The 14768-nt window shown below is 48.4% G+C and overlaps 1 protein-coding gene across 6 annotated transcripts in view; it reads right to left on the bottom strand.

Moving 5' to 3' along the window:
• Nucleotides 1-8389: 8389 nt before the first annotated feature.
• The window catches only part of ZFHX3 (zinc finger homeobox 3), a 138955-nt gene continuing 132576 nt past the window's right edge, over nucleotides 8390-14768 (bottom strand). For all 6 annotated transcript variants that reach the window (XM_076069759.1, XM_076069757.1, XM_076069758.1 and 3 more), the window contains one exon: nucleotides 8390-13771. In XM_076069759.1, the coding sequence (XP_075925874.1) occupies nucleotides 12219-13771 (1553 nt within the window). In that variant the 3' untranslated portion in view covers nucleotides 8390-12218. The remainder of the gene's footprint in view (nucleotides 13772-14768) is intronic.

The raw sequence follows: 14768 nt of genomic DNA, 5'->3' as shown, positions 1-14768 counted from the left end.
CGGTGCTCACCCTCCGCCTCTCGACAACCCTGGGCCAGTTGTAGGACATTCTCCATTTCGATGGCAGTGGGCCCAGTCTCTGCAAAGAACAACCGCTGTTTGCGCTTTGCCGCAAAGTGGTTGCTAATTTTATCGACCCCTGAGAGATGACGGTGGGATGAGTCGACCCCTAACCAGGATTTGACCTCGCGACCTTCCAATTGTCAGCCGCTCACTCCAGGGCGTGTAGATATAGAATACACACGGGTACAGGTACACGTTCACTATACGCATGCACGTTGTATTATAATATTTAAAATCAGTATCAAATACAGCCCTTTGGCAATCCTTTGCTGGATGAGGGCATCCATCCATGAGTATTATCGGTCATTTACAATAATATCCATGAGATATATTTGCTGGATAGTCCGTTGAGAAGGCACATCTCGTTTGCAAGGGTATCTGATGGGGTCAAGCGACACGTGAAACATGGGGGTTGTTTGATCATACTTCACCAAGCTGATCAGTACAGATACAATTGAAGCCTCTTCGATGCCCGGTTGCGGTTGAGGGATGGCTCCCTATGGGTCAGCCAGGTTATGTATCATGATGTTCTGGTGATTGCTGCTCATACAGAGGAGGAGTTTGAGGCGCTGCTGCTCAACCTGAAGTGTGCCACTAAGAGTTGGGGTCATTACCATCAGCCCCATCAAAACTAAGCACCTGCCTGCGTATATTGTGCCATCAAACACTCCACCTCCTCAACTCCCTATTGGTAATGGAGCAGTTGTGGAGAGAGTGGAGAGTTTTCCATACCTGGGCAGAATGCTTATCACCAGCTCCGGTTTGACAGCAGAGGTCTCACTCCGAATCAGGCGGGCGGCATTATCTTTTCATCGGCTGCGTAACGCTGTGTGAATGCTACCTGGTCTGTCGCTCCACACGAAGCTTCGGGTCTTCTCAGCCACAGTCATCATGCCCTCCCTTCTCGACGCTTGTGAAACGTGGACCCCTCGAATGTAACATCTGTGCAGGTGAGAACATTCAGGCTAGCCTGCTTACGATCCATCCTGGGTTTAACCAGGCTGGATTGTGTGAGGAGCTCACAAATCCTTGAACGATCTGGACACATTCCCATCAGTGGCTGGGTCATGTAACCCGCATGCCTAGCCACTGCATGCCCAAGCAGATTCTGTTTAGCCGGGTAGAGGGGGATAAACGGGCACGATATGGGCTGGAGAAGAGATGGACTGATGCGTTACTCGAGGATGTGGAGCTGAGTGGACTTGCCGAAGACTGGGACCAACGGTGTCAAGATCGGCCTCTGTGGAGGAGTCTCGTGAAGAACGCTACTGGACAGTTGGAGGCAGTCGCCCTCCAACAACAACGGAAGGCAGAGCAGCGACGCTCACAACAATGGAAGCCTCTTCGATGCCCGGGTGCGGATACAATGCAGCAAGTTGGCAGAGTACATTTGCCAGTCATCTCAATCAGTCAACCCATGACACCTGGGTCTGTCCCGTGACCTGTCAGCGAGCCTTCAACATTTCACATCGCCTCAAAGTGCACCTAGCCTGGCACGTGCGCCGTGGTGACCTCACCGTCACTTATTGACGAATGGCGGGTATTGGTATTGGTGTGCGTGCCATGATCGTACAGATATCAGACACCAGCTGTGGCTGGGAATCGAACTCACGTACCCACATGGCGCAGTGCATTAACCACTGCACCACCGCTCCCCCATAGTGTATATGATAGACTGTTATAATATGACAAGTTATTTGGTGACGCTGCTGTGTTGGCAGTGGTGCACAAGAACGACTAACAACAAACAATAGAACACATTCGCTACCAACGTGGCCTTAAAGATATGCAGCTACAAAGAAGAACCATTGCCGAAAACACGAAACTATTTTTTGTATTTTACCAGGTAAGGCCCACTGAGCTATGTAGCTCTTTTTCAGAAGCGACCTGCCTATCACAAATGGTAGCTCAACGGAGTGACTTATCACGTGCAAATTTATAGCAGTCAAATACTCTAAACGCATGTTTTCTAGATGTGGAGGGGAAAAACCGGAGGACGCGGAGAAAAATCCACGCGACCGCGGGAAGAACACGCACACTCCAAATATATACAGGTGTCAGGGTTGGGATCGGGGTCGAACCCACGACCTCCTGCATACCAGGCAAAGTAGTTAACATCTAGCCACCGGGCCGCCCTTTTAACGCCGCAGTGTGATTGAAGAATGGTATTGTTCGGTTGTCATATACGGTTATTGCATGTATAGTACACCTTGCGTGAGAGTTATAGGCGTAGGCACGGATATGGCACGGGAATACTCAGAGAATAACGCATCCGCATGCGTGCTAAGTGGACATGTATGGGGATGCCGGTCCGTGCTGGCTCGCACGATCGCATGCGACATCCAAGAAACGACGACAATGCATGACATTGATAACTCTTGGCGGAGGTTCTGAAGCTCTACTCATTGTCTGCTCATGGAAAACTATTCTCGTGCCAATACAAACCTGTCGTTGTCGAATCAAATTGTTCCGGGATTTTTGTTTTCAACAGCCACGCAGTTGTAACAAATTCAATCATGCCCACACTCAAATTCAGTAACGCCCTCTCCCTGCTCACAGGGGCCGCTGCACGAAACGTTAGTCTACTCATGACTTTGTTTCCTGTTGTAATCCACTGTTGGACGTGTCTGTTACAATGGCTGTTTGACCAGACTTGAGCACGCTGGCCTGTGCGGACTGATGAAAGGGGAGATCTGCTCAGATATCCACGTGTCGCCGATGTTAACCGCGGCCGGAAATAGAACACAGGTCGCCGGGTTCATCGCGCGCGATGCGCTAACCGCTGTGCCACCGCTCCAACCCGTTGCTGTAATAGAACAGCGTGTATTCGAACCTGGTCATCGTGGTTTTTTTATATCTGAGAAAATTATTAAACATATATACACACACGTAGCCTTTAACAGACAGTTGGGGCAAGTGCTGTAAAGCGAGCACCTGTTGAGGCTTGTGTGACACAAACGGGAGTGGGTGACCAACACCACGCCCGGCCGCCTTTGTCTCCCCAACGCTGATGTTTACACCCCGCACCAGATACTGTACTAATTTCAGGCTGAGTCGACCTAAGGGGTGAGAGGCACAGGGCCGATGAAAATGTATGCCACTGTTGTCGTTCGTGAGCGGACATCGGTCCCGGGTCGCCGTGTTGGCAGCGCAGCGCGCTCACCACTTCGCTATCGATGAGCATCGATATTAAACCAACCATGCACGCTTCGAATCATCGAGTGTACTCGATCATGAATATTGCGTTCATGTTTTCCTGGGACTGTACTGTCAAGAGAAAGTGTGTCGCGGGCTATCACCATCGGGTCGCGTGATCAGGTCACGCCACCTCTGCAGCCACTAGAGGCGCTACCATCCACCACAATCTTCACTTAAAGCTTTCGTGACTGTAGGAATTCATATTATTTGGGTCTTTCGGTAAGGCCACGTAGATAGAACAAATAATAAAAGCGGGAGAGCTGCTGTGAATATTTACATTCTCAGCAGCTCTCCCACTATATTTTTTCACCTGATGACGATTTCGTGTGTTGCGATCGAAACGTCGTGATATTTTTATTATTTTTTATCATTTGTGCTATCTACGTGGCTTTACCGAAAGACCTAAAGAATATGAATTCCTGCAGTCACGAAAGCTTTAAATCAAGATTATATTATAATGTAAACAAAAACTTTGCTCTTTTTCACCAATGGGTTTGAATGATGGTGGCAAGTGTTGTATTGTTAAACTATGCCTTTAAAACTGAAAGGATGGTGGCAAGTGTTGTCTTACTCATTGTTTTTTCGGTAAAGTCACGTATGTAGAAATACAATAAAAAATAATATTAAAACAAAACAATCACGACGTTTCGATCACAACACAAGCGATCTTCATCAGGTATCAAGAACAAATCATGGAAAGAACAAATCATGGAGGTAAATACAACAAAAAAGATGAGAGACGAGAATTTAACAAACCTAAAAAACATGTGAAGCACAGCCAATCAGGCCAACAACATAGACACTTCCTGGCGGACCACGAATTTCAGAAGAGTGTTAAATTTCGTGTTCAACTTCTGGATTGCAAAAAAACAGCATAGACAGAGTGAAAATACGAGGTACATGGTCAGTAGGAAAGACGGACAGAGAGGCAAGGAGAGAGAGAGGGATGAACAGCAGCTTAAATAGGAAATAAGGTTGGGGGGGGGGGGGGCAGAAAGAGAGTGGCAGCTCATCTTGCGGCTTCACATAATGTTTTTTAGGTTTGTTAAATTCTCGTCTCTCATCTTTTTTGTTGTATTTACCTCCATGATTTGTTCTTTCCATGATTTGTTCTTGACACCTGATGAAGATCGCTTGTGTTGTGATCGAAACGTCGTGATTGTTTCGTTTTAATATAATTTTATTGTATTTCTACATACGTGACTTTACCGAAAAAACCAATGAGTAATTTTATGCAGTCACGAAAGCTTTAATACCTTATCAAGTGTTGTCTTATTAAACTATGCCTTTAAAACTGAAAGGATGGTGGCAAGTGTTGTCTTGTTAAACTATGCCCTTAAAACTGAAAACCACTTACCTGCAGTACCTCTATTTAAATACACTATCGAAAAATAGTTTACACCCCATCTGCCAATCATCGTGTTTCTCGGTGTGGATTTGTGAACACGCTTTGGAAACAGTACATAAAATAGTACGCGTTTTCAATGCGCTGTTCATGTTGTATCAAGCGTTTATACCAATGTTACTCTACAGAGTAGTGGGTCGCCGCTCCTCTTATCCGCATTGATACGAGCGGTATGTGGGGACTACGGCTTAACCGCAAACAAAAACCTATCTGCACAGATGCATACGGACAAGAGAAGTATTATCAGACAGGAGGAATTAACGGTGCAACGCATCTCATCTGTTAAATATCTGCAGATAATAGGATTTTCGTCGATTGATCCTGGCCGCAGATATTGGTAGGTCACAAATAATAATAATCAAGATACGAGAGAGCAGTTTCACTGTATTATGCATACCGTGATGACAAATAAAGGACTTAAGTCGTGTAGGCAGTTTGAGCAGCTTTGGATAATACTTATGATCCTGCCCATACCCGAGCATGGAGTGCATTCGCTTGTTCAGCTCTTCTGGGCATTCGTCCTCGGACATGACATGGCAACAGAATGTTCCGCGCCAGGTGGGTCGCAGCGTTTATGTTTCGCGGTGGGACGGAGTTGCCAAAAATAAATTAAATACGATTTTGAATTCCGTTTATTCGGGACCCCGGGGTCCCGCCATAAGGTTCATTTGTCGAATCGAATCCCCCCCTCCTAGTGTTTTACCTGCGACGGAAGGGCACGGCGCGCGCCAGCTGTCATCCATTCGCTCCAATTTGAAGAACATTTACCCGGTCATCAACCACGTGGAGCTCCGCCGTAATTATCTGCGCAATATAGTTGTCCCAACGCCAAAGGCGCCAGGCAGGTGCAGGGGCAATCAAACAACTGCAGAGCAGTAGCAATAATAATAATGGTGGTGGTGATGATAATCACAAGCAAAGATGAGTGCCCTGGAGCTTGCGAAGGTGAGATGATGCCGGGCAGATGTAACGCGACGCCGGTGTCAGCCGGTTAATGCACCAAACGTAATTAAATCCGGAGATAAGTCGACACTTAAGCTTTATGCTACGCGGTATTAAAGAGCTGTCACGCACGCGGCGTGCATGAGGCCACGTGCTCTAAACATCGGCCGTCGATTTATTCAACATCGATTAGAAATTATGGGCGGGAGTGCAACTCAGGTCGCCGGGTTCATCGAGAAATGCGCTGACCAGTGCGCTAACCCACCGTGCACACCGTGGTCAAAAATGACGGGAGTGGCAAGGCAAGGAATTGAGAAGTGTCATCAGAGGCCCGTCTCGTGGAGATGGAGCGACAAAATCTTGGTCGTGTACGGGTGCTCGGTGGATTGTTAAATCGTAAGGTCGCGAGAGATGGGTGGCGGCGGTGGCCTGGGGAAGGCTTGTTTTCAGCAGTGGATTGATCATGGCTACCGATGATGACGATGAAGATGCTGTTTGGATTTTGACATCTTAGGATTTTGAGGGATGATAGCGGATTGAGGAAGCATTCATCCAGCAGCGGATTGACCGAGGCCGATAATGATGGCCCACCAGCGCTGTGTGCATAATTCATGATACGGGACAGGCAGCGAGATTTGGGAAAGACGCAGCCGCGTATCTCTCTTGTGTCTCTCTCTCTCTCTTCTCACTATGCGAGCGAGCGAAATAATAAAATGTATAAAGACAAAAGCTATATATATAAAAAAGAGCCATTCTCTTTTTCTAGACATCTAACTCATCTCTTAGCGCGGGGACTAATTCATCCCCGCTTGCTGAAAGGCGGAATTCATTTCCTGGGCCGCGCTCTCCGATATTGAAATCTGTCGGCATTAAAATTTACTCCCGGCGTGATCCCCTTTCCCCAGGTGTCGTCATTCTGCGGGGATGTGACACGGATCGCAGTCCCATTTCTCATCCCAGCACCTGGAATTTATTCGAGGCCCGCGGAGCTCAGAAACTGGTGGGGAGGGGAACGAAAGCGAGTTGGTGGTGGTGCGGCGCGGCGCTCTGCCGTTCCCTTTGATGTGTCTGATATATCGTGGCCTGTGGGAGAGATACTGACGCTCCTACAGTCTAGAAATTTCTGCAATAACCCGCTGTGATCAAGGCTAAGCTTATCTCGCGTCAGCATTTTTGCTTGAAGCAAATGTACGGATTTTTTTTTTAAATACCCGCCGGGCGCTCGGACGACGTTTCGCCGGATTTTTGGGTGGGTTTTTGCGAGATGCAATGGCCGCGGCCACCACTGCGACAAATTGTGTTTTCCGTAAAATGGAAATGTTCTATATAAAAAAGGCGGCAAGGGGAATATATGCGGCATTTCGAATGAGTACGTTCTATACCCGGCGCAGCCCGCGTAATGATTTCTGATGATACACCCAACATCGTATCGACACTCGAGCCGTCAGAGACGGAACACTGCGGGGAGAATGTTGATAAAGTCTCGACGTGTTGTTTTCTGAACGGTCTCATTTCCACATCTAAAAACGTGACCTTATGCACGTTTCGATGTCCACGCACACCGAGCGCTTGTTCACAACGACTTCTGACGGTGCGTGCACAAGACTAGCAACGCACGCGTATTCATAGGTCCACTATTATTCCATGAAGACAGTTTTTTTTTAATATGTTAGGTCATAAATCTGTGGTCCTTCGCGGACCAATGTTTTACTGCAGCATTTGTTTAATCAGGGAAACCCAGGTCCGGAAACAAACTCAGTTTTCAGACTCAATCGACAGCCAGGTGTGTTAATGTAATGTTGCTGTATATGGCCAGTCACGTATATTGTTGAGCCATCATATAAAAAAAATTAATGGTGCCCCGTTCAATCCAAAACAGCGGCATTCTAAAGAACCTCATTATGCGCAGGTTTTTCGACCTCAACAAATAAATCTTTCAAACGATCGCCGCCACCAAGGATGCTTATGAAAGAAAAATGTAAACGCTTTGCCTAATGAAGCCGCTGTGCAGAGGAATTGCCTGCGCCGAGACACAAACATGTTACCCAAACAGAGGCCCTGGGAATTTGGGGGTCATGGGAGGTGAGGGATGCGCCCTTGTGCCGTTTCCATGAAAGCTTTCACTTTCATTCTATCCTCCTCCTCTTACAGAGCATCCCGACTCGCACTTCACTCACTCAAACACAAAGATCACCCATATAGCCTTCAACGGCCTGCACGGGCAAGCGCCGTTAGCGAGCAGCTATTAAGGCAGGCACGGCACGCACGATGTGGCCGACACCACGTCTGTGCCGCCTGCCTCCACAATGCTGATATATGCACACCGCACCAGTTACTTGTTTAAGGCTAAGTCGACCTAGGGTAGGTTCACGACTGGTTAGAATATTCGCCAGTTATTGGTCATGAGTGGGAATTGAACTCGGGTTGCCGGGTTCGTACTGCATAATGCTGACCACTACTGCTCCCCAAATGTTGCGCACATCACCATGGACAATCATCGTGAATTTCATCAATTAATATTAATTATAATTTCAGCCCTTTTTTATATCTACTGCTGGATGAAGGCCTCCCCTCGCTGTGTCAGCAATGGCGGCTTGATTGAACAGAATTCACCACGCGGTGTATCACGTGCCACTAAAGTTAGCCATTGCTCGAGCGAGAACTCAGGTCACCAGGTCAATAGTGCAGCGTGCTAATAACTGTCCCACCGCTCCCTCCCCCGTAAACCTACAAAACCAGATTGAATTATATTTTAACAAATAACAACAATAATGAACAACATTATCATGAAACACAGACATGAGCTTTATTTTGGTCATATCAATTTTTAATGTATCACAACGAGCAGATCCATACTATAGGGTCAAATACCAGTACATCTACAATAAACATATCTATGACAAGTTTTGCAACATAATTAAAAAGACTTTTTTTCTTACTTCATTAGTTTTACTGTGTTACGGCACAGCTTAGTCAAGACGTTCAGAGGTTACATTAACCAAAAGAAAAACCGAAAGACTATCATAGAAAACAAGAACATGTACTTTTTTGGTTTAGTGTGCAGCTTACAGTCAACAGCTATGAGAATTGTATAACCTACGGCGAATTGTACACGGTCGAGACTCGCGCCATAGGCGCGCACCCCTGGGGGATGCGCGGGCTGCGCAAGCGAGCGATCGCCTCTCACAACGATCAAGACACGAGAACAAACACGACGACTTGAGTTAATGCTCCTCCTCGCTTACTTCGTTGCCACAGTTAATCACAGTTTATTTAATGTGGCAAAGAAGAATACGAAGAAGAATTAGAAGAAGAAGAAGAAGAAGTAAAATCCTTTGGAAATGTTTGGCCACCTTTTGAAAGTGTATTGAAGTTTTTAAAGCTTTTCTTTATTTTTTTTTCATTCAGTGCTTTCACAATGCAGACAGTTGCACGCCCATTCGAATACACACAGCCTCGTCCATCTCCTCCCCATGCTTTGGATCCGCTTGGGTGTCGGAGCGGGGGGGGGGTTTGCACTCTGAGGGTTTTGAGGGTTAAGAGTTCGTTATCAGAAGAAAGTCTTTGGACAGCGTCGTGAGGTTTTCTAGCAGTTCCACACCCTGCATGAGTAGAGACTGGACACATTGCACCGTTGACAGGAGGCCAGGTCCTCTCCGCGTTTCTTTTTTTTGTCATCGTCAAGAACTAAATGCAACTATACAAGCTCCCCGTGCCATTCTCCACACCTCCTCCACCTCCTGCTGCTGCTGTGCCCCCTTCTCCCCAGGTCACCGAATCGACGACGCGCGAAAACAGCAAAACATATCGACACTGGTCGCGCGACAAAAAAATGATACAGCCTTTCACCGAAAAAATATACAAAACGGAGAGATGACGGAGGCGGCAGGGAATAAGAGCGGCAAAACAAAATACACATCTGTACAAGTCTTGCATTAAGACACATTTAACTTAAGATAATCAGCGAAATGTAACACGCCTGACATTAAGGAACATGCCAGCGATTGATCTGTAACGTATAAAGGGGTTCGTTATGTTCAGCAACAACAACAAAAACAACAACAAAACTACGAGATGGCAGATACGTAACGTAAAGTTGCGTAATAGGCAACGATGCTGATAATATATATACAACTGTTTGGATATATGTCATGTTTCAAACTAAAAACATACTTTTTTTCCCGTAGATGCTATTAAATACTTTGGAATGAATCAGTAATGGGCCTTCATATTATTTATGTTTTACACAAAATCCTTCTCAATACATTACTATCTCGTGGGATGTAAGCAGTGTTCACAGTCTTGCGAGTTCCAATGTAACAGCCGATGAGAACTGCACCTAGAAAACAAAAGCTGCTCTGGCTTTGCGCCCAGGCCCTCTCTCTCGCTCTCTCTCGCCAGGCTCGTGGTAGCAAAATAAAGAAACCACTCGGGTGACTATGGCATGACGCTTGCCTAAACGACGCGAGGCAACATAAAGCTTATATGTTTACCGATTTAAAAAAACAAATCTCTACAGTAACAACACAAGTGCCCAGATGTTGACATCCGTAGCCGTGTTAAAGTCCGCATCACAACAACAACGACGTCCTTGCGAAGAGAAAACAAACAAAAACGGCTCTCTCTTTTGTTTTAAACGTTATTTAAGCTCAATCGATGTTATCGAAATGCTCGCCAAAAATGTTGCCAATGCTGTTGCTGTTGTTGGTTGGTTGTTTTTTTAATAGTTTTTTTTTCAACACAGTTTTTTTTTCAAGTATACAATACCTCGCTCGATTATGCACCAACAGTTACAATTGTCGTCTTTGGATTATTGTGAAGAGGGAGAAAGAGGAAGGGAACGACCCAAAACAAAAAAAAGGGAGGAAAAAAATAAAATAAAAACAACTTCTGACACCGTTTTGTTGACTGCACAAGAGGCTGCCTCGCCAGGTTTGGGGTGAGGGAGGGGAGGGCGCGAGGGGCACGACGGCGAGCGCAAGCGGCGGACTGCTGCGAGGTATCGTGGTGGCAAGTGCACATCAAAACGCAAACACAAGCAAAGGGGCGACTCGTCTTAAAGCGGAGGGGCGCACCGCCTCCTTTTTACACAATTTCTACAGATTCTACAAAACAACGCCAATGCGTGAAGAGTTAAAGCTAGAGAGGAAGGCTAAGAGCAGTAGATTTAGGCCATGGCTGATGCATGTTTTCGTTTCCATATTTTTTCTCATTTTTTTCTATGTATATATAGAGAGAGCTACTTAGGCCTACAAATTATGTGGTTTTTTTTATTCAGCAGAGAAACGTGGAGTTTAGTGGCATCTGTGGTCATGGTTTAAATCCCATCAACATGGATTGCGTAAATAAAAACCGATGGCGACTGTCTTCGATGTCGACGTGAATGCCTCGTAGAGCGGCCAGGTTCTCACGGCTGGAAACTTTGTCCAAAGTTTGGCCGCGAAAACCCAACCATTGTGGCATTATAGACGGTAACGTTGTACGACCCCAAGGTAAAATGACACGGACTGCAACAGCCTTCGCACTTTTATGCGGTCAAAACAAAAGACACCCAAAAGAAAACCTTTGTCGTTCTATCTGTATTGACCTGAGACTCAAAAGTACGGAACCGTGAATGTTTGTGGTAGGTAGCAAAGTAACAACTCAATAAATTCTTTTCAGGAAAAAAAAAAAACATCATCTCGTAAGGAATACACTGGCACTTAACTCAGACAAGACTCCCATTTAAAATAAAAAACAAAGTACTGTACGTTCCAGATACTATCGGGTAGGGTTGAGGTAAGTGCTTCTACGCGCCTTTAAACAGACCAAAAAATACATTGTTGTACCTTTAAGTTATTTTCATAGAACACCGTATACCAGGAGCAGGTTTATACATACGGGAGAATGACCCCAATTTCCTTATTTTTTGGTTTTGTTATAAACTTTGGAATCTTAATTGCTTAAGAAGTTCAGTTTGTTTTAGTCTCTCGCCTACCTATGTGTAACAAACGCACGGTGCAGCTGTCGGGGCCTGCGCTGTAAATGCTTTTGCCTTGAAACGTCCCGGGCCGAGAGGCCTCTCTCTCTCTCACGGCGAGGGCCGACAGGGGCGACAGGGCCGACGGGGCCGACACCGCGGCCGGGATTTCGCGCACCGCGTGGGGCTGCCGTGTTCATCGCCAGGACCGTTTAGATAAAAAGAGTCAGGGAAGGAGGGCCAATCGACTTTTTTTTTTACCCCCTTAGAAAATTTAAAGGTTTGCATCAGCAGCCATAAATATTTGTTTTGTTTCAATCCGAGCTGAGCCCAACTGGCAAGGACACGACAGTTTGTCAAAAGGCCCACCGAGTGTAAGCAATTTGTATCTACACACCTATGGGTTTTAATACTAGCTAGCCATTCGGGGGATACATCGTTTCTAGGATCCATGCGCAGTGTGCAATTCTCTCAATAGCAGTCTCTCTTTCGCTCAGAGCCCGAAGTGCGCATGCCCTAAACCATGCTGTCTGAGGGTGCTGCGCCTCCAAGTGGGCCCGCCTCGGCCTTTGAGGGGGCTCACGCCCAGCAAAAGCTGCGGAGGAGAGGGGGGGGGAGGTGTGGGTTGGTATGGGGGGGGGGGGGAAGGCCTCACGGACAGAGGCTCTCTCGCTCCGAGCCGCCGGCCGCTATGACGCTTCCTTGCGGGCTACACGGCTCTCCTTCAGAGTCGTCCGAGCAGCCGCCCAGCGCGGCGCCGGGGGCTTGGGCTCCGGAGGAGCCGAGAGAGCTTGAGGTAACGGCCGGCAAGAAATGGGGGAGGGACGGCGGGTTGACCGGGGTGGAGGACCAGGGCCTTGCGGTGGAGAGGATGGCTTCCAGGGAGGCGGCCATGGTGCTTGCGGTGGCTGCGTTGCTGCTGCTGTTGTTGTTGTCATTGTCGGTTGGAGGCTGCGAGGTAGACGCGGTGTCAAGGGTGGGGAAGGAGTGAGGTAATAGTCTAGCGTGCTGCTGCTGTTGCTCTTTGGCGTCAGTCGAGGCTCGTTTGGCAGCTCGCTGTCGGTGCGAGGCCGACAGGAGGTGGCGGCGCAGGCCGTCCTCCCCTAGCAGGGCCACCTCGCAGGCCGAGCAGTGGTACTGACCTGAAGGGACGCGGAGCAGGGTCTCCTGGCCGTCCACCGAGGCCTGCCCAAAGTAACAGAACGACTTCTGGTGGCTCAGGGCCGACGCTTCATCGCTGAACACCGTCTGACACTTGCGGCAAACCAGGCTGTACTTCATTTCGCAAAAATCTGCGGCGTACTGTTCAGATTGGCTCAAAACGGGAGTCTTGCTCAATGCTCTGCTCTTCTCTTCCACTTTAAAGGCAGCATCTTCGGCCTTCTGCTGGGCTGGGGGTTGTCCGCTAGCAAGCTCAATGCGTGGCTGGTGCTCCATGGAGGAGCCGTTTGCTGAATGCGCGTGACTCATCCTTTGTTGTTGCTGCTGCTGTTGTTGCTGCTGCTGCTGTTGTTGCTGCTGCTGCTGCTGTTGCTGCTGCTGTTGTTGTTGGTGCTGCTGTAGCTGCTGCTGCTGTTGCTGTTGCAGAGCCTCCTGCATACTCTGCTGGTACTGCTGCACTTGCTGGTGCAGTAGCGAGCCTGGCGCCAGACCGCCGGCCAGGGCGGCCTGGGCGAAGGCGGGCCCGTAGGGGAACAGGCTGGCCTCCATGCCGTACAGAGGCTGCAGGTAGCCACCCTGCAGCGCCGCTGCCGCCGCGGCCGCCGCAGCCGCCGCCGGAGGGATCTGGTGGTGCGGGGCGGTGTTGAAGTAAGGAGGGAAGCCCGGCAGGAAGCAGGGGAAGAGCTGCCCGGCCAGCAGCGCCGCCGCTGTGGCCTGGTCGCCGGCCAACGCGGCCTGCAGGGCCTGCAGCTGGGAGTGTTCCATGGCGCCTTCCATCGCCTCCTGGGCCGCCGTGGCCGAGGCGGTTTCCGCTTTCTCCTTTTTCACCGCCGCCGCCGCCGCCAACAGCTTCAGCTTCTCTTTCTCCGCCTCCTTCTCCTTCTTCACACTGCCGTGCTGCTCGGGTTGGTGTGCCGAGGCGGACTTTGGTGGCGTGGACATTCGCGGCTGCTGAGGTTTGACCGCGCCGGAGAGGGAGAGGCCCGGCGAAGGGATGGAGGACATCGGCAGCCCCATGAGGCTTGCGGTGGATGTAGCCATGGCTGCGAACACGCGCAAACGCACGCGCACACGGATGCATTTTGATTTTAATATTTGTTATCATATGACCCACTAGGACTTGTGTATCAGTAGCCTTTCATCAACCCAGTGCTAGATAAGGGCTTTCCCACACCCTATGGATCACGGGGATTTGTTTGATCATACTTCACCACTCTGATCAGCATGGGTTGGTGAAGGTCAGGAGGGTAGATATGCGGCAGCATAGAAGAAAGTACAACGATGCATTTGTCTGTGATGCGGCCTGCTGTGTGCATGCAGTGGTCACACCCATCCAAGCGCTATCGAGGTTCAGCCCCTGCTTAGCGTCCGAGATCTGACGAGATCGAACGCAGAGTGAAACCACCCCCGGCGTGCGTGTGTGTGCGTGTGTGCGCATGTGAGTACGTGCGTGTGCGTGTGTGCGTGCGTGGGAGTGCGTGCATGCGAGTGCCTGCGTGCGTGCGTGCGCGTGCGTGAGTGCGTGTGTGCGTGCGTGCGTGCGTCACAAGCCCCATTAAAAAAAAACTAACGTATCCACGCGGCACACTGACACACGATGAAACGGTAGAAATATCTTCGTTATTTTGGGTGGTTAGACAGCCTTGTGGCCCGATTGATTGCATGACTTTTTCATGAAGTCAGCGGTTCAATTTCCGCAGCCAGTTGGTAATTCCTGACGCAAATTGACAGACCTGATGTGCACTGCAAATTGAACATTAAAGACCCCGTGATCACATTTGCGTTAAGCAGGGTCATGGGGTGTCGCTATCAATGTTTATATTTGCTCCATTGTGATAAATAAAAAAACGTCCCTTAGTTATGATTCAGTAACACATTTGTGAATACAAATTTGTGAATACAAATGCTTCTTTGCTTGTTAGGTGGATGTCAGCGAGCGCTAAATATAAATAATGTTTGCAACATAAAATATATACACAGAATGAAATGTAAACAAATGTTATTCTTCCATTTGTTATCGTGAACCGTGGTAAATCCACT

Source organism: Petromyzon marinus, chromosome 25 (assembly GCF_048934315.1).
Source record: "Petromyzon marinus isolate PM22_M1 ecotype Great Lakes invasive population chromosome 25, UKy_Petmar_22M1.pri1.0, whole genome shotgun sequence".
In the NCBI taxonomy this organism is placed as follows: domain Eukaryota; kingdom Metazoa; phylum Chordata; class Hyperoartia; order Petromyzontiformes; family Petromyzontidae; genus Petromyzon; species Petromyzon marinus.
This window is presented reverse-complemented; position numbering and strand designations above follow the sequence as displayed.